Here is a 20293-nt window from a genome sequence, read left to right as displayed (position 1 = left end):
AAAGCAGCCCTGTGAGACCCCACAGTCAAAACTCACAGGGCCCAACATTGAGCCCTGGGGAGCACCTGGTGACACAAAAACACATAAACAAAACACTGAAGCCCATTAGAAGCCCTTCCATTAAACCAGCACGTCCTTTACTGAACCTAAGCCTTCATTAGTGATGCGGCGAAGAGAAGATGGGTTAGAAACAACTAGCCCATGGGCCTGTGGCTAATGACGTCCCTGGCTGCTTTTCGGGCATCCTCCAGTCCCTCCACACCGCTACCAGTGCGATCACCTCAGACTCCCTGGGCACGCTCACCCACCCCTGGGTATCAACGCTATCCCTTGTATACCCACCATTGGACCAGAGAGGGAGATTGTGCTAGGATACCGCTGTCTTTAGTGCCACAACACAGGGTCAATCTATGGCGGATGTGACTGTCAGTCGTTAGGGCCACAGTAATGTCCAGGTGATGGGTGACATCACAGTCATGTAAAGGCCATGTTCAGGATGGTCTGATACTGGACCTAGAACACAAGGAGGTTGTGGACGTTCAGCTCAAAACAACTGTGTGTGTGTGTGTATGTATGTATGTATGTATGTGTGTGTGTGTGTATGTGGTGTGTGTGTGTGTGTGTGTATATATATATGTGTGTGGTGTGTGTGTGTAGGGAGGGAGGGAATTCTTCCTGTGTCTTCTGCAACACGGTTGTGTTATGGTAACCACAGACAAATGAAAAGACAAAGTTCTGGTGAGACGACATTCTCAGTCACGTGTAAAGAGTAATCAACTCACTCAATGAAGCCCTTTGAGTAGCCTGCCTGTCAGCTATGGTTTTTCTGTCACTAAATGCTCCAGGGTTTCAGTTTGTGCATGTGGATACATATTCCATAAACCGTGAATGCAGCGATATCCACATTGTTATTCATGGGCATCCCTTTTTGAATACAATGGTTCATCAAGTTTATGAAAACAACATCAAACATGAAGTCCCATGAACGATCGCCTTGAATGTATTTCGGCTTAGAAACCAAGTTGGCGAATACAATGAGACAAAGGATTCTTAGATATATTTTCCAATGCACAGCTATGCACTAAGTCATTTTACAGAGCCGGCGTTTCTGGCCCAGGTATAGCTTTACTGTCATACATAAGGCTAGGATGAGTCATCAACAAAACTAATAGTTCTCGAACACACACACCATCAGACAAGATCGTCAGGGGAGACACAGCGCTGGTCACAACGCCAGTGAGGCGTGATCCTGCGTCTCTCAGCTACATCCTGTTACACTTCAAAACCTCCCTTCCTGTCAAACACACACAACCACACACAAAACCACACACACCACCACAACCACACACACACACACACACACACACAACCACAACCACAGACACAGACACACACACACTTTCTGGTCGAAAAACATAAGCAAATCTGTCTGACTGCCTGCCTGTCTGCCTGACTCCCTGCAAGTCTGTTTGTCTGTGTCTGTCTGTCTGACTGACTGACTGCCTGCAAGTCTGTTTGTCTGTGTCGGTCTGTCTGACTGACTGCCTGACTGTCTGTGCCATGCCATGCCGTAGAGTCGACTAATCTGGTCTAAATCTCTGCTGTTAGGAAATGGTGATGCAGCCCAGAGCAAATGAGCCCCAGACAAAGGATTCACAGAAAGAGATCGAGAAAGCGAGAGAGATATAGTGAAAGAACAAGTGAGACAGAGTAAGAAAGAAAAAGAAAGAAAGAAAATCTGGTCGTGTTACCAATTCTGCTGTATTACTTTGTCACTGGCTGACAAAGAGAAGAATGGACCTGAATGTATTGAAATCTCAGCCTGACAATAAACACCCCATAGCCCAAAAAAGTTCACAAACATGTCACACGGCATTTCAGGGAACCTTCTTAGAACTAAAACAGATAAATATCGGATTCATCTGCAATTATCAATGGTCTATTTTGGTTTAAGGATGTTTGGGTGGGGGAGACAGTTACACAGTAGTATTCAGTGTCTTCAGCAAGCATTACAAAACATCATTGCGGAGGTCTGTCTGAAGGGCGGGCTTATCCAGACAAGACTGGAGGTCTGCGACTCAAATTATAATTTTTAAATGTTTTATTTTATTTAACTAGGCAAGTCAGTTAAGAACTAATTCTTACTTACAATGACGGCCTAGGAACAGTGAGAACGACAGATTTTTACCTTGTCAGCTCGGGGATTCGATCCTTTCGGTTACTGGCCCAACGCTCTAACCACTAGGCTCCCTGTTTCCCCATTTAATTTGGATTAAATCGGTCTTCATCTTGCTATCAATAGCCTACTAACTAAAACATATGACTGATCTCATTTTGTTTACAAATGCTATGTATGCTATGCCGGCCAAATGAAGTCACAGAGAGGCAGACTACTCCATACTGCAGTGTATGGTGTTAATCCCGTCCACTATCCAACCCTGTCCCCTACACTCTGGTGGGTTCGTCCATTATCCAACCCTGTCCCCTACACTCTGGTGGGTTCGTCCATTATCCAACCCTGTCCCCTACACTCTGGTGGGTTCATCCATTATCCAACCCTGTCCCCTACACTCTGGTGGGTTCGTCCATTATCCAACCCTGTCCCCTACATTCTGGTGGGTTCGTCCACCCTTCAACCCCTTCCCCTACATTCTGGTGGGTTCGTCCACCCTTCAACCCTGTCCCCTACATTCTGGTGGGTTCGTCCATTATCCAACCCTGTCCCCTACACTCTGGTGGGTTCGTCCACCCTTCAACCCTGTCCCCTACATTCTGGTGGGTTCGTCCATTATCCAACCCTGTCCCCTACATTCTGGTGGGTTCGTCCATTATCCAACCCTGTCCCCTACACTCTGGTGGGTTCGTCCATTATCCAACCCTGTCCCCTACATTCTGGTGGGTTCGTCCACCCTTCAACCCTGTCCCCTACATTCTGGTGGGTTCGTCCATTATCCAACCCTGTCCCCTACACTCTGGTGGGTTCGTCCACCCTTCAACCCTGTCCCCTACATTCTGGTGGGTTCGTCCATTATCCAACCCTGTCGCCTACACTCTGGTGGGTTCGTCCACCCTTCAACCCTGTCCCCTACATTCTGGTGGGTTCGTCCATTATCCAACCCTGTCCCCTACACTCTGGTGGGTTCGTCCACCCTTCAACCCTGTCCCCTACACTCTGGCGGGTTCGTCCACCCTTCAACCCTGTCCCCTACACTCTGGCGGGTTCGTCCACCCTTCAACCCTGTCCCCTACACTCGTGGGTTCGTCCATTATCCAACCCTGTCCCCTACACTCTGGTGGGTTCGTCCACCCTTCAACCCTGTCCCCTACACTCTGGCGGGTTCGTCCACCCTTCAACCCTGTCCCCTACACTCTGGCGGGTTCGTCCACCCTTCAACCCTGTCACCTACACTCTGGCGGGTTCGTCCACCCTTCAACCCTGTCCCCTACACTCTGGTGGGTTCGTCCATTATCCAACCCTGTCCCCTACACTCTGGCGGGTTCGTCCATTATCCAACCCTGTCCCCTACACTCTGGCGGGTTCGTCCACCCTTCAACCCTGTCCCCTACATTCTGGCGGGTTCGTCCAGCCGTCAAGGTGAAAAAGACTTATGCGCCAATGGCTTAACAAAGGAGGCCTACTATGATCAAACTGTGTGTGTGTGTGTGTGTGTGTGTGTGTGTGTGTGTGTGTGTGTGTGTGTGTGTGTATATAAAAAAGCAGGAGACACTCCTCAGGGCTCAGTTTCAGGGAGGCTCATGACACAGTGTGAATAAAGGCAGTTTACTGCCTCTAACGGAGGGGCCCATGAAAGAGAGCAACCGGGACGTTGTGCACATAACTTACGGTTCCTTAACCGTTTCATACCTACGGCCTTACACCGCGCTCTCACCATATTGGCCAAACCTTATTAATCCAATGTACTGACATTTCTGTAGTTGTCTCAGATAAATGTCTGCATTGGTAACTGCCGTCATTTACATGAGATATTAACAGGAGTGTGTGTTTTATATAATTGATTGTTACAGCTTAATACCGGCATCTGGCATCAATAGTTTACATAGAATAGATAGACACAAGTAGATTAAATGTTTGAAGGAATAGTTGTGATGTTGCATATTGAAGTGTGAAACGTCAGCTTTGGGCAGATGAAAAAAAAGGCCTAGTAAAACGGAACACATGAGAATGTACTGGAGCCAAGTGGCAGGCCCCAAAACAATCTAAGATTATTATAGTCTAGCCGCTACTGGCACCATGTCAAGAAATCCTGGAATGGATGAAAAAAAAAAGATGTATGCTCTTCAATTATGTAACCACAATCAACTGCCGATGCATTGTTTTAAAGCCCAGTGTTTTAAGACCAAGGGTATGTCATCTACTGCCAATATAAGCATTGAGCCAAGGCAGCAGCAACACGAGCCATATATTTTGCCATATTTATTTTAGCCTAAAAAATGGCCAAGCAATCTCTGAAAAACGAGATAGACATAAAGACACTTTCACTCTGTTTGTCATGCTGCATGATAAACTGGTTGTGATTATCAATTACCAGCGAGTGCAGGTGGGTAGTGATTAAAGCATATGGTTTGAAACTCTGCTTGTTATTGTTTTAAAAATCCGAAGGGAACCATTTTGTGTGTGTGTGTGTGTGTGTGTGTATGTGTGTGTCTCTCTCTCACTCGTTCTCTCTCGTGGGCATGGTGCATGAAGTTGAGGGCATAATTTCATTAATTCAAGTGAAATTCAACAAAACGTGAGGTTAAACAAACCCATTTGCTAAACAACTTAAACACTGTACAAGTGCTCTTAGAAATTCCCCCCCTTTTTTTTTTTTGCAACGTTAACAAGTTACACATGCAGGCGGCAATTGGATGATACAAATCTACATTTGCCTCCAGGTAGCATAGCATGGCAGCAAAGGTATCACATCAAATGTTAAATCGTCAGCGGAGGCCAAGGCTAAAAGTTATTATTTGTCATGCTTTCTATACGGTTTGTGGGGAAGTTGCCTTTTGAAATCTCCGCTGTGGTAGACAAAGGGTGTTTTGAGTCCCGGCAGAAACAGGGCCTTACATGTGACATAGGAGGCCATACATGAAACACGGACCTGCTTTAGAGGAAAGTGTGAATTTGTTTGAATGCTGTGAGGGCCTCTCTTTGTCCACATGTCTGAGCCACTAGCCAGCTGGTTTACTAACAGAAATCGATGTGCCTTTACATAATAGGCCTAATTAAATGAAACCTATGTTGCAGCCAAAACATCTACTGCTTCTACTGTCCATCTTTGACCGACTGGTATACAGTATGGACCGCCACTAGTATGAATACACAGACGAACGGATACAGGACAGATACCGCCAACAACTGGGCAAAACCAGAGACAATAGGACTAATTCAACTAATTAAAGAAAGACAAAAAAATAAGTAATTCATTAATTTACATCTAATTAGTTTGAACATTAAAGCAAAAGCACCAGATCTAACTCAAAACAACATTAAGGGAGGATATTTTCGCACACAACGCAATAAACTTCATGTACCACTACTTCTTAGAGTGATCCCTTATCAAAAGCTCATTTAAAAAACATTCTGCACAACGGAAACGGAGGCTCGTACGTCACAGATATTCTCATCTCGGGGTCAAATAAAGTTTTGAAAGTCCCATATTCCATGTTTGTGGTCCACTCACAAATCAGTGTTTACTATTAGCAATCCACTGTCAACATCACAACAACCTCCATCAGCGCTTGCAGAGTACACAGCTAAAAGCATTAGATAACAGAGTATCAACAAACCCTGGAGCAGACCCTTATTCTCATCATCGTTTCATGTCGTCTGCAGCGTCGCTGACCCAACACAGGGAATCTGAGACACTAAAAGAATCGACTGTTTGGAATCTTTCGTAACACCTCGGCACAAACAGACCAACGCTTTGTCTGCCTTGCCTTGACCCACTGCAACTCAGAAAAGGCATCAAACAATTCCTTATGAGGGAGAAGGGACGGCTTTGATTTACATTTCTCCCCCAAACTCCGCCCTCCCCCCAAAAAAGAAAATGAGGTTACTAAAAGCTTTTTTTAGCAAGCCGACTAATCATGTAACAGTTGATTAGTATTTATCTAGTCCAACAGATGTGTCCAGATTGTGCACTGGGCCAGCTTACCCTTATTCACTGTCTGAAAAAACAAGGTTCCTGATTGGAGCAAAGTTTTGGGCCTATGTCCGATTTTGTGGACATTCCAATGGGAGAAAAAAAAGAACAAAGCCCAACAGCCAATAGGAACTCTTACAGGGTATATACTGTGTAGATACACTATATATACACAAAAGTATGTGGACACCCCTTCAAAATTAGTGGTTTCGGCTATTTCAGCCACACCCGTTGCTGACAGGTGTATAACATCGAGCACACAGCCATGCAATCTCCGTAGACAAACATTGGCAATTGAATGGCCTTACTGAAGAGCTCAGTGACTTTCAATGTGTCACCGTCATAGGATGCCATTTTTCCAACAACATTTTGTCAAACTTCTGCCAAACTAGAGCTGTCCCGGTCAACTGTAAGTGCTGTTACTGTGAAGTGGAAACATCTAGGAGCAACAACGGCTCAGACGCGAAGTGGTAGACCACACAAGCTCAAAGAACGGGACCACTGATTGCCGAACTGTGGAGTGTAAATATCGTCTGTCCTCGGTTGTAACACTCACTACCGAGTTCCAAACTGCCTCAGGAAGCAACGTCAGTGCAAGACTTCGTCGCGAACTACATTAAATGGATTTCCATGGCAGATGCCAAATGTGGGCTGGAGTGGCGTAAACCTTGCCGCCATAGGACGCTGCAGCAGTGAAAACGCGTTCTCTGGAGTGATGAATCACGCGTCACCAACTGGCTGTCCAATGGACTAATCTGGGTTTGGCAGAGGTCAGGAGAATGCTACCTGCCTGAAGCCATAGTGCCAACTGTAAAGTTTGGTGGGAGGAGGAATAATAGTCTCAGTCTGTTTTTCATGGTTTGGGCTACGCCCCTTAGTTCCAGTGCAGGAAAATCTTAACACTATAGCATACGGCAATTCTGTGCTTCTAACTTTGTGGCAACAGTTTGGGGAAGGCCCTTTCCCGTTTCAGCATGACAATGCCCCCATGCACAAAGCAAGGTCCATACAGAAATGATTTGTCAAGATCGCTGTGGAAGAACTTTACTGGCCTTCACAGAGCCCTGATCTCAACCCCATCGAACACCTTTGGGAAGGATTGGAACGCCGACTGTGAGCCAGGCCTAATCGCCCAACACCAGTGCGGACCTCACTAATGCTCTTGTTGCTGAATGGACGCAAGTCCCCTCAGCAATGGTTCAACATCTAGTGGAAAGCCTTCCCAGAAGAGTGGAGGCTGTTATAACAGCAAAGGGGGGACCAACTCCATATTAATGCCCATGATTTTGGAATCAGATCTTTGACGAGCAGGCGTCTACATCATTTTGGTAATGTAGTGTATATTTCCAGGCAGTCAAATATAGCAAAGCATATGTTTTATTGTGTACTCATAAAATTCTATTCATAGCTGGGAGATATCACTGGAAGCAAACACCAGAAGTAATGACATCTATTTGCCCACGTCAGGCCCTTTCAATCAAATCCAAAGTAAAGAAATCATCTAAGGTAATTCCACCGTGGCTTACTACTGGGTGTTTGCAGAACGTGTTGCAGAGCTCAGGTAATCATACATATTTCACAATTTAATAAAGCATTTACAACTTTTTTTAAATATACCCTGCCATGGTTCATTCATTTCTAAATTGCCTAATCATATAGCTTATGTCCCAGTAGGTGATGGTTTTGAATGGACTCTTATCCTTTGTATGTAGGATCTGAACATTTCTCAGAACAAATGTAAAATCCCTCGCTTCTCGTTGTTTCCTCCAAGAAGAAATTGCAAATGGAGCTAGTGGACACTAGTGAATGTGGCTATTTTTTTTTTTTTTGATAACTGCTATTTCAGTATAAGTTGCATAACTTTTTTTCATAGTCACCGTATGTTTGGCATCAGCATTTAAACAGACTCCACTTTGAACAACCTGACTACAAATAGACTTAGACATTATTTGTATTTGATTGTCCTCTGAATGTATAAATTCAATCAGAGTTGGATACACTATGAATCTATGAATAGCAAAGACCTGATCAATGCATTGAGGTTGCTTCTCAGGGCATAACTAACAAGATGTAAAGATCTCTCTCGCTCTATGTATGCATGTATGTACAGATCAGTCAGTTTGACAGACGGTCGCCCCTTACCTCTGTGTAGTCGAAGTCCGAGAGAGGTGCTATACTTTTGATGTAGTCAATTCTGGACTCGTTCGCTGGGTTACCTATTGGAACTGGGGGTATTAACGTGCTCATCGCCGAAACTACCGTCTACAAAGCAGATAAAAACAAAAACACAGACATCAAGCCGGACACATGGGGAAAAGCCAGTCTATCAGTCAAATGGGATTGCAGGAAACAAATCTCAGAGGGTGTGACCATGTACATTATATCATACAAATCTCAGCACATCATATTTTTTATTTGAGTAGGCTACATACAGCCTACAACTTACCACAATGGCATCCTTCACATTTTTCTGGATGTCCAGAACCTTCTGTTTTTTTTCTCTGGGTGGAGAAACAACATATAGAATTAGGACTGTTAGGCATTAATGAAGTGGAAAAGTGATCACTGGATTCATGAAAGGAACCTTTATGCTGTCCTGTAGAAAGAAGAGGATGTCTCACAAGACCACTAATGCAAACCATCAGAGGCCATAATAGGTTGTTTGGTCATACTTACCATTTGTAAATTAACAGTAATTGTGTAATGTGCTAAAATATTATTTGAAAGTTTACTTTTTGATACTATTACAATAGCCTCCCACAGGGCACAGACAATATTTAAACGTCTGTTCAACGTTGGTTCAACTTCATTTTGAAACAAGTTGATTCAGTGGGCTGTTAGCACTAGACCAATATTCAGAGAGATTTGTCCCATTCAGCAACAAAAGTGGATGGACATTAAGCAGACTGTATGTATCTTGGTCCATTTGCTGAAATAATATCAAAGATTTTATTACATATATATAAATAGGGGAGAGATTTTCAAAAAACGTATTAATTAGACCTCTACAGAATACTATACTACAATGTAACCAAATCAAACGATAATGTAACCAAGTCTTGATGGGATATTATAGGCCATTGAACGGCTTACAGATACATTGTTTCAGCATCGTTGTAAAATACCACTGCACACGTTACTTTTGTATAACGGTTTTTTCAGCCAATGAATTCAGTTTTTAGATGTTTTTTTTGTTGGCTTGCGCATTATAATGTAATAGCAACTAACATTTATCTGGCAGTGTTTTGGCACACAGAATATGACGTCTTTATCTCTGTGACAGCTATTAGAAATCAGTTGGACATAGCAGGCTGGTCGCCATGCTGTTGTTATAACCTTTGGGCCCGATGACTCCCGATGGACACTGCAGTGCTACAGCGCAAAGAAACGTCTAGCCAACACTCGGTCATTTTCTTCTCTCGCATGGAACAAATTGAAATGACCACAATAAAACATACTCTAATACACAACAGTATCCACATAGAATAGGAATACGTCAACATTTGGAACGTAAATGCGGTCAAATATATGAAATAACGTGTACTTACTCTGCGTTAAAGCCATTGACGTGCAGAATCCGCATCTGCTTGACAATCGTGCTTTTCCCAGACTCTCCAGCCCCTTCGACATAAAACACAGATCTAGCATAAGGACCTGGAGCTATCACTAAAATATAAAATATACTTGGGTGCCGCATATGCTGGTGTTTAAAATCCATGAGAATTAGGCTACAGTCCATTTGAAGATTCAGTCAGCGCTCGCGTGCGAGACCTGTCAACGTATGTGGGCTGGGGTGCGAATCCCTGAAAACATACATGATACATATATCATTTATCAAATCCACCTTCTGGACCTTACCCAATAAAAGCAGTCGATGTGTGGCTTTATATGCTTGTCTTTCCTTTTGTAATTGTTTCTCTATTTTTTTATTCGCTTCTCTTTGTGCCTTTTCATCGATGCGTTGATCTTCAGTCTTGCTGTTGCCCAAACAACCCATCTTCCGCTGACCTCTTCTCGTAAACAGAAAGTATAAAATAACAGCTAATATAAATCCTTCTTTCAATATAAAATGAGAACAAATGGGGCGATAAATCCGTGCGCCACTTCTCCGTCGCTCAGAGAAAAACCTTCCCGTTACAATTTCGTTTTAACCCCTTGTCAAACCCAATCCAGTAGATTCAGTCGATTCTAATAAATATGTGCATCATAAATAGAATAAAAATATACATTAATTTCATAAATATGCAAAGAGTGGAGCGGGGCTGAATCTGGAAGCCAGCCAACTGCTCCTCTCTCTCGCTCCTGCTTCCCACTCTCTATTTTTCCTTTCTAAAATGCTGTTTGTGTTTCTGTCTTTTTAACTCAGCACTGCCTCTCTCTGTAGCACCAGGAAGTCACACAGAACCGAAAAAGAAACACCTCAAAGCGCGCGCCACCATACCAGTGTTTGAATATCCAGTTTAACAACAAACAACAACAAAAATCATCGACGATCTTATCTTGATTTTTACCGGTAGAACAAACAAAAAGAACAGGCTACGTTAATCTAGTAAATGTGCGGCAAAAGCTTTCTCTTCAAAAGGATGGGGGCCCCAGAGAAAGTTAAGACTACCCGTTGATATGATTTCTAGATGTGCCTTCCTCTCTCTGTTATAGAGGGGCATTGGCTTCACTTTAGTTCTTTAATGGGCGGGTCTATATATTATGTTAATGTTATAATGTATTTACATATAGCCTACATATTTACACTAATAAAAACATTGGCTACAATAACACGAGAATAATTCAAAGCCTTGTTGAATGTATTGAAAGCTCTCTAATGGCCCATCTGATAGCCTATATAGTTTCCAAAAACGTGTTTATATTGGTCTTATTATTGAATAGGCTACCTAGAATAGAAGATGCACCAGACAGACACTTGATGGCGTTTTCCACAAATAGTTTCCCTTATACACTTGACGCGCGTAAATCATTTCACTGGTGCCCGCAAACACCGGTAAATGGAGCTAAACTAGAGCGCGCGACCAGACAGGTCTGCACACTATACAGAAGCCCTACCCTATTGCAGTCGTAATTTCAAATGGTTAAATTAACTCACGTGGAAAACTGATTTGGATTTGGAAAAAGTCAACATAAGTTTTTTTCGTCTCTTTTTTTTTACCCAACTTTTAACCTAAATCCAATGGCATGGCGCATTTTTCTGTTGTTGATTTCACTTTAAATTCAAGTTAGTTGACAACTCAACCAAATGTCAATCACAACTATACCTTGACATTTATGCCCAGCGGGAAGGGTTATGGAAAGGGTATAGGTAGGGGATAAGGTTAGCGATTAGGGTAGGGACGTCCCAAGGATCCTTGTTATCACTAAGCCGCACACCACACAAACCATATTGAAATTACGAGACCAAATGATAGCACAGTTACAAAATCTGAACAAATAAGAACAAAACAAGTATAGTTGGCTGCTACTCAAAGTTTTCTGAACTTGGCATAGGCCTCCTATATCCTACTACTGTATATGCTCTTCAATCTGTAGCAAAACAAAATGTCAAACTATAATAAATAGTAAAGAATGTAAAGGTTGACTATAACAGAAAAGCACCTCAACCTTTGAGGGAAAAAAAAGACATAATGCAAATATATCCAAACAAGTTGGAGTTTGCATATCAGTGTCTATGTCCTAGCAGATATCCATGTAGTGAGTGAGAGCCCAAGACAACCTCCCAATATGATAGGATGGAGGAGCTTTCTGGGTCATTTTAAGGGTAGGCTGGATGAACAGACAAATGTTCTGACAACCAATAAAAGCCATCCTCAAAGGAAAGCAATTGTTGGGGAAATGAATCACTAATGAAGTCCTTTCAAACCCCAATAAAATGTAGTGAACTAATTGAAAACGATTGATTGAGTTCCAAAACGTCAAAAACAGAATTCAGACCTCACATCAAAACATGGATTATACCAAAAGTAGTGTGAGGAAAACGGTCAACCGTGAGACCAGATGGTTATCTGTAGTGACGTGTCACTGGCGAGAACATTACAGCCTCCAGAACAATTGAAAGATTTTCCAGTACCAAAAAAAATTATAATATGAAAACAAGATGCAAATGTGATCTTATAGGGTGAGTTGACCAGTGTATGGCTCCTCTGGATGCAAATGTGATCTTATAGGGTGAGTTGACCAGTGTATGGCTCCTCTGGATGCAAATGTGATCTTATAGGGTGGGTTGACCAGTGTATGGCTCCTCTGGATGCAAATGTAGTCCGCTGAGCTTCCTAACTGTTAATGTGTGTTGGTTGAGTGCACTGTTGAGATGTATTCAGAAGTGAGTCATGAACTACCTGTCTCCCTACAGTGGCCATGGGGAGTAAAGACAATCTTAGCTGTCTCTCATTTTGTTTTTTTTGTCACCTTTTTCGATTACAACTATGTGAGCTATAAGTTCTGTGTGCCCAAGTTCTTTTCCTGTTTGATACAAGGTAAGTAACAAAACACATCTATTTAATGCTAGTGTCAATGCAAATTAGCAAATTGCATGTTGTCTTACGTTGGTCTTTGTCTCCCTCTTGTGGTTTTCTTGAATACTACACTTCAATGTGTGTGCACGCATGATGACAATATGCATTTACAAGGGAATGGTCAAGAAAAACAGGGGTCCTTTACTAGAGAGCCATGACTGTATGACTCCCCCCCCCCCCCCCTCCTCCTTGTTCACTGGATAAAAGTGTACTGGGTATGAGGTTGATATATGTTCAGGTCATAGACTAGAAAACAGGTTTCCAGTCTATCTTTAGTCAGGTGCACTCATTCCGTTTCCAGTGAGTACACAGAGATGGTTAGAGATTAAGAAGATGTCTGGAATGCTAACCAGTTCTAAAAGTTATCCATATGAGATTCCCAACAGGCCCAGTACAGGGTCATATTCTTTGGGCACCAAATGGAAGAAAACGTCTTGAAACTTGGACTTAACCAAAATTTGCGTTACTTATTGGACTTCTTTTCCCAAAACACTTCGCTACGGTGTGCCCTACTGAACTCGACCCAGGAGATCTGCAGGTTACTATTGATCAGGTAAACTTGCAAATTGCAAAAGCGAGTTGAGAGTGCATCTACGAGAAGAGCAGTCTGTCAGCAGGCTAAGAACAGGGCGGTCTGTCAGCAGGCTAAGAACAGGGCGGTCTGTCAGCAGGCTAAGAACAGGGCGGTCTGTCAGCAGGCTAAGAACAGGGCGGTCTGTCAGCAGGCTAAGAACAGGGCGGTCTGTCAGCAGGCTAAAAACAGTGCGGTCTGTCAGTAGGCTAAAAACAGTGCGGTCTGTCAGTAGGCTAAAAACAGTGCGGTCTGTCAGTAGGCTAAAAACAGTGCGATCTGTCAGTAGGCTAAAAACAGTGCGGTCTGTCAGTAGGCTAAAAACAGTGCGGTCTGTCAGTAGGCTAAAAACAGTGCGGTCTGTCAGTAGGCTAAAAACAGTGCGGTCTGTCAGTAGGCTAAAAACAGTGCGGTCTGTCAGTAGGCTAAAAACAGTGCGGTCTGTCAGTAGGCTAAAAACAGTGCAGTCTGTCAGTAGGCTAAAAACAGTGCGGTCTGTCAGTAGGCTAAAAACAGTGCGGTCTGTCAGTAGGCTAGTGGCCAAAATGAGTGAGTTTGGGATATTACTGTCCTTTGTCACACATTCCTGGTGTGTGATCTTTCGTTTTGTTTTTTTGTTCGAGATGAACTTTCAAATCCCACTGGACAGCCCCGGGCTAGTATCCGCAGGACGGTGGGGCCCAATTTAGAAAGCGAGAGTAAAAATATGGCCAGAAAACAGGACGCACATTTTCTCCCCAGATAATGGTAGGTGTAAGAGAGGTCTGATGAGGTCATCACCACCACTGTCTGGCCAGAGTTGGACACAGGACTGAGCAAGTGAAACCATTCCCAGGAATGACATATCTTTACAAACGGCACACCATAATTAAGTCACCTTGACTTGAACCCTTTGTAGAAAGAGCTACATGTCGTGGTAATTATGTATCGGATGTCATAAATATATCTGGATGCTGGACTGGTATCAGCTTTTAAACAGTTGGAAATAAGCCAAGGTTTAACGATAACCAATTTGCTGACCTCGTGACATTTTATCTGATGAGTCAGTTGACAAACACAAAAATGCCCCCCCTCCCCTCCAAAATGAAATCTGTTACATCACTATTATAAAAGCAATAACTTATGTCTCCAGTTAAGTGTAACCAGCAGACGTTTGGCTACTGACTTTGGCACTCTATATAGTGAATCATATTCTCCGGTTGAGGAAAGTCCCAGGTCAGATCTACTGGTCTAGTGACTGAGGGAGAAAACGGATTAGGGACGTTGCCGTCAAGGAACATTAAAGGATGTTAGAAGAGATCAGTAGTCAGGTTTTTGTCCCAATAACTTGACCAGTGTTTGCTGACCAAAATGTAAATAGAATGATAGTCCTATTTTTCCTATTACCAAACAGAGAAATGCCACCAAGGCTTGAACGATGTACAAAAAAATTGAACTAAATTTTCCCAGATTGACTAACTTTCATGTCTTAAAATAATGATGGACTGTTCTGTTTCCCTTTGCTTACTTGAGCTGTTCTTGCCATAATATGGATTTGGTCTTTTACCAAATAGGGCAATCTTCTGTATAACAACCCTACCTTATCACAACACAACTTATTGGCTCAAACACATTAAGAAGGAAATTCCACAAATTAACTTTTAACAAGGCACACCTGTTAATTGAAATGCATTCCAGGTGACTACCTCACGAAGCTGGTTGAGAGAATGCCAAGAGTGTGCAAAGCTATCATCATCAAGGGGTGGCTACTTTTAAGAATGTCAAATATATATAACACTTTTTTGGTTACTACATGATTCCATATGTGTTATTTCATATTTTTGATGTCTTCACTATTATTTTACAATGTAGAAAATAGTACAAATAAAAAAAAAACCTTGAATGAGTAGGTGTGTCGAAACTTTTGACTGGTACTTTAGATAAAATCTTTTGGGGACATGTTTGGTGTTTTCACACGGCCTGTTCTTACCTCAGAATGATCCTTAATGAATATGACACTTAGGTGAAAATGGGAGGAACAGAACTGATTGGCTACCCTAACCCTGAAGATATCATGTTTTTAAGAGCTCTCTATTGTAGATTTCTTACTCTCTTAGAAGGTTAAATGCAACATATATGACTTTAGTGTTACAATTTCAAAAGATGGCCACTATATCCATTCAGGTGAATCACAGCTACTTGAGGGCGTAGGATATTTTCCCACTGACCTCAGAACATTTGCATATTTGGATAGAACCTGAACCTGCTTGAGAGCATCTCTGTTCCATTTCTTGAAATTCCGTAACCCAGATTCTATCTGAATATGGGCTAAAAATAGCCTCCTGGAGAGTGTCTCCCTCGCTCTGTGCCCCTCACGGCTGCTCTGATATGGAATGATAACAGAGCCAACCTGCCACTTAGCATGCAGAAACCACACAAACTAACATGCACACAGAGACATGTAACACAGTACACATATGTGCACACTTCCCTTTACTGCCTCACAAACTTGCTCCACCACACTCACAGGTATACACACACACACACACACACACACACACGAGTATGTACACACACACCACTTGAACTCAAACTTCCATCTTCATAACTAAGGGATATGTGCTGTATGAATAATCAATGAACATATGGTGCTCTACGGTAAAGCCTTCCCTTCTATCTCTTATCATTGGCCATCCCAGAAATTAAACATCCCAATACCTGAAAACGTGGCTGCCGTAATCAGGCCATGAGATGGGGAAGGGTTTATGGGACGGACCGGCTGCAAAAATAGCACAGACTTTGGACTATTCCCACTTGCTTCTATATATGGCAACTTGACACAAGGATGGACCTCACTCTCAATAAACAGGATATCATAAGATGGGATGAGACGTGCGTACAGTAGAAGAATTAGGAGTTGTTGGTCAAGGAGAGAATAGAACTAATCCTAATCATCTCAGCCCTTATTTGGTTATAGACAACAGTAGCAAAATATAGTATTCATAATTTGTAGAATTGTGATACTACCTGCCAGGGCAAGTGTATGCTGTGATCTGGACACGCCTCTCTCTCTCTATGGTGTGTGTGTGTGTGTGTGTGTGTGTGTGTCCAAAATTCTGTCCGTTTTCCCCAGAGGCTGCTTTGGAGGCCTTGGTCCCCCACCTGAAATGACATGTGGGGGTTGAACATTGGTTCAGATGCACATAGGGTAGCCCAGAGATTGGGTAGCAGCAAACTAACTACCAACAGGTCACGTACCATTTTCACACTTTTATGCCGACACAAACCATACTGTGATGTTTTCTTTTCACATTGTCCAGTTCCAGCAACTATGGCGAATACATAACCAGGCCTGCACAGTCCAGCTTGGTTTGGCTCAGCTTGGCTCAGTAGTGTGTAAAGGGTTATGTAGCAGATGAGTGTTGGGCATATGATGCCTGCCTGTGCTCCCAATGATGTTTAGCTTCCATCAAGAATGCTGAAATACTTCAGGATGATTGAACGTTACGCAAGAAGATGCTGATTGTCTTTTTTGTAATCATTCAAAGAAATTGCCATTGGTAGGTCTAAAACTTTGATTGCCTTTTAATAAAACTAAACTACCGTGGCAAACTGACTGACATTCTAAATAGGATGCCTCAGTGTGACTGTGAATAACGCACTCACTTTTGATTAGAATCAGTGCTGATGCTGTTCTGAATCTGACATGGTCAAAACATTACCTGACTGTTAGCTCCGATCACCTCCGACCTACCTAAACGTTAAATTCCTTAGACTAACACACACCCTGATACCTCTGGTTGCTAGGCGCCAGTCATATAACCCTAAGTGAAGTTGTCACCTTCCTTCGACTTCCCTTCCAAATAAAAAGCAGAGGAATGGTGTCAACTCTAGTGTACTTGTCATTTCGGCAGTAAACTGCTACAGCTTACACTGTATAATAACATGAACTATCATGTGATAGTTGTGAGTGTTATGGTCAGCAAGTATGTTCTGATCTTTACTGCCTGCTGTCAATAAAAATATAATTCTGTCATTGGACAAACAAATTACTTTTTGACTCAAAAACAGCAAATAAAGATTGCTACCCTCATTTGAAATCTAGACTCCATCTGAGGTTATAAGGGGAACTGACTGACTAATGTTGCAGGACACTTGCTGGTTACATTCACTGGGCTTACTATACTGCTAGTTACCATTGCTAGTTAGGCAGTATTTGATGTGCCTCTTGGTCTTTAATAAACTAGATTTTGGAATGCTGAGATCCTACCACTGTGACAGTTACACATAATCTGGTCCCAGATCTGTTAGTGCATTCTTGCCAACTCCTATATGATCATTGTCACGTTGAGGCAAGACTTCACAAACAGATCTGGGACCCGGCTAGGTTACACAAGGGGCTGTCATAGTGACATTGTTAGAAAGCACTGATTCCAGGTGGCGCAGCTTGGGAATTCGATCCAGCAACTTTTCAGTTACTGGCCCAATGCTCTAACCACTAGGCTAAACCATATGCATGGTCAATATAAGTCTCTGCTACCTCTTCAGGGTATAATTATGATCTTTATGGGCTTTAGGAACTAAAAATATTATTTGAAGTTGCTGGGTGAAGTGTTTATTTTCTGTTGCCTCTTGTACAGCATTGGTGCACTGATAACGATGACCCCCTTTGCATTATGTAGGCTTGTTACATTTAACTCCAAGTACATCACTGGTAGGCTACATACTTTGAATATAACAGACTCATTCATTGGTAGAGGAGAACTAGTAACCATAAGCCTGGTGACCACGTGTTAGAAAGGTCCCGTGCATTAATTGCCCGAGACGTTTACCATATCTTGATTGCGCGCGAATTGTGCACAGGGTTGAGAGGTTATCGATATGCGGATACGATAGGCAGAAGCTGCTCACACGTCTATTCTGTTCCATTTGATCGAGCTAATATAGTCAAATCATATATCTCATTGGTTTGACTTTGTGGCACATTGATTGCAGAAGGATAAGATAGCATACCTCATAAGCGTACCCTGCATACAGCCTTCCGTTCGCACCTGACTTAAGTCCTGACACCCGAAATGAAATGTTAAATGCGGGAAAAGTTATTTCAGGGCTGAAATGTGATACACAAGAGCACATGGCTGGTCAATTTATTGGCCCCAACCTTATCATCTCCCACCTACCAAGTAAAAGCAGACGATGAATCTGCTCGTATTCCCGATGTTGCTCCTTCAGAGTTAGATCGATATGTTTACTGACTTTCTTCGCCTGTTTTTTGACCTCCTCCGATAACTTTTTGTCCCTGTTTTTCTGTTTTCTGAGCGTTTTCTGCAGCAATTGCTGGCTGCGGTCTGCTCCCCCACCGCCCCCATTCTGTATGGGCACGCCGTCAGTCGTGTCCCCTCGACGGGCATCTCCCGCAAATGGTTTGCCTTTGCCAGGGCCCCTGCGGTGGCACAAACAACGACGGCAAGGTGACATGTCATTATATGCCTCTGTATCCTCGTGATCAAGGTCCTTGGAGCGTAACGGTATGGAGGTGTCCGCCGGCTGCTCGGTATCACCGGGTTCGTCAAGACTAGGACGCAGGCTATAGCACAGTCCCATTGTCGTGTTTGTTCCTTAGTAAAATGGAAACGAATAATTCAGATTAAAATAATAAAATTCCTCAAGAGATGATACCTGTCCTCCTGTACTCATTGCGGTATTTCCCCTGTCCTGTGATGTGTGTGGAATTCCTACTGGAGATGTTATCTAATCACGGTTCTGGACAATTTAGCATTTTGTCCCGTCTGTTAATGACAGTCCGCCCGTAATTGGATCCGCTGAGCTATAATAAGAACTAGAGACAGCCTCCAAGATGGCCGACCATTGTTTTCAAGTACTCTACTCATGGTCGCATACGGCGATTCGTGGGGGCTGACATCTTGCTAGTTCCGGTTTCAGGAGCCAATTAGTACATGCGCACTAGCACTAGCACTGGAGCCAAGCCCAGCTAGAATTTAACGCCTGCATGAACAGGGACTGCATTACTGCGGGGTAGTGGATCCAGTGATGTAGTGCTACATTTTTTTTAAATGTAAATGATGCCATCATTCCCTCAATCAAAGTTTGTACCTACAGATGTAGCCTATTGAACAACATGTCGTTATAGAACAGGGCTCTCCAAACTTGTTCCTGGAGAGCTACCCCACTCAGTACGTGACGTCCATGGACATCGAATTATGGGCGTTATCAGATCCGTCCGTCGTGGCCGCTATTTTCCAAATTGGCTTATGTTTAGTTCATCCGCTAACTTGCTGTGCTCATTGAAAACACGAGATCCATGAAATAACCATTTATTGCATTGCCTATATTGATTACATTATGGTGGCTTAATGGAAATATCCACAGTAAAATAATCTTAAAATAGTATTTATCTTGTTAAACTGTCAGATGTTCTGACAGGCAGAATATGACTGAAAACAACCTGTAATCTTGTGAGTGCACAATTTAAGAACTGAATTTTATAACAATTTGAATTGGATATTTTAAACGCCATTTCTTCTTTGACAACGTTACTGCACAAGTTCTATCTAGAGGGACACGCGACGTTGAGACATTAGCACCATTTACTCCTCTTACGATCACACATTAGCCATGCAGCACAGCGACAACTTTAAAACATTTGAGGACAAGCGAGTGTGGGGACTATACGTACACATTTTTGTCCGAATATTTTTCTAAACATTTTGTAATCTGTTCAGGTCTTCTCTCTAGAATGCAGATGCTAGCTAGCTTTCTGGCTAGGTCTTGGCTGATTTCTTTTGATTTTCCCATAATGTCAAGCAAAGAGGTACTGAGTTTGTAGGTAGGCCTTGAAATACATCCACAGGTACACCTCCAATTGACACATGATGTCAATTAGCCTATCAGAAGTTTCTAAAGCCATGACATCATTTTTTTGAATTTTCCAAGCTGTTTAAAGACACAGTCAAATTAGTGTATGTACATTTCTGACCCACTGGATTTGTGACACTGAATTATAAGTGAAATAATCTGTAAACAATTGTTGGTAAAATTACGTGTGTCATTCA

General features: G+C 42.7%; 1 protein-coding gene across 4 annotated transcripts in view; it reads right to left on the bottom strand.

Annotated features, from left to right (window-relative positions):
• LOC110535248 (guanine nucleotide-binding protein G(olf) subunit alpha) overlaps positions 1–19436 on the bottom strand; it is a 61646-nt gene extending 42210 nt beyond the window's left edge. For 2 of the 4 annotated variants that reach the window (XM_036934814.2, XM_036934815.2), the window contains exons 1-4: positions 18401–19436; positions 9698–9770; positions 8596–8650; positions 8292–8411 (exon numbers count right to left, since the gene is read on the bottom strand). In XM_036934814.2, coding sequence (XP_036790709.2) covers positions 8292–8411; positions 8596–8650; positions 9698–9770; positions 18401–18824 — 672 coding nt within the window. In that variant the 5' untranslated portion in view covers positions 18825–19436. Of the gene's footprint in view, positions 1–8291; positions 8412–8595; positions 8651–9697; positions 9771–10007; positions 10820–18400 lie in introns of those variants that run through there. The other 2 variants (XM_090189327.1, XM_036934817.2) reach the window with 1 other exon arrangement.
• Positions 19437–20293: the final 857 nt, after the last annotated feature.

The sequence above is a fragment of the Oncorhynchus mykiss genome, chromosome 11, assembly GCF_057628025.1.
Source record: "Oncorhynchus mykiss isolate SJ-2025 chromosome 11, ASM5762802v1, whole genome shotgun sequence".
Taxonomy (NCBI): Eukaryota; Metazoa; Chordata; class Actinopteri; order Salmoniformes; family Salmonidae; genus Oncorhynchus; species Oncorhynchus mykiss.
Note: the sequence above shows the minus strand (reverse complement) of the source record. Positions and strands in the feature narration are given on the sequence as shown.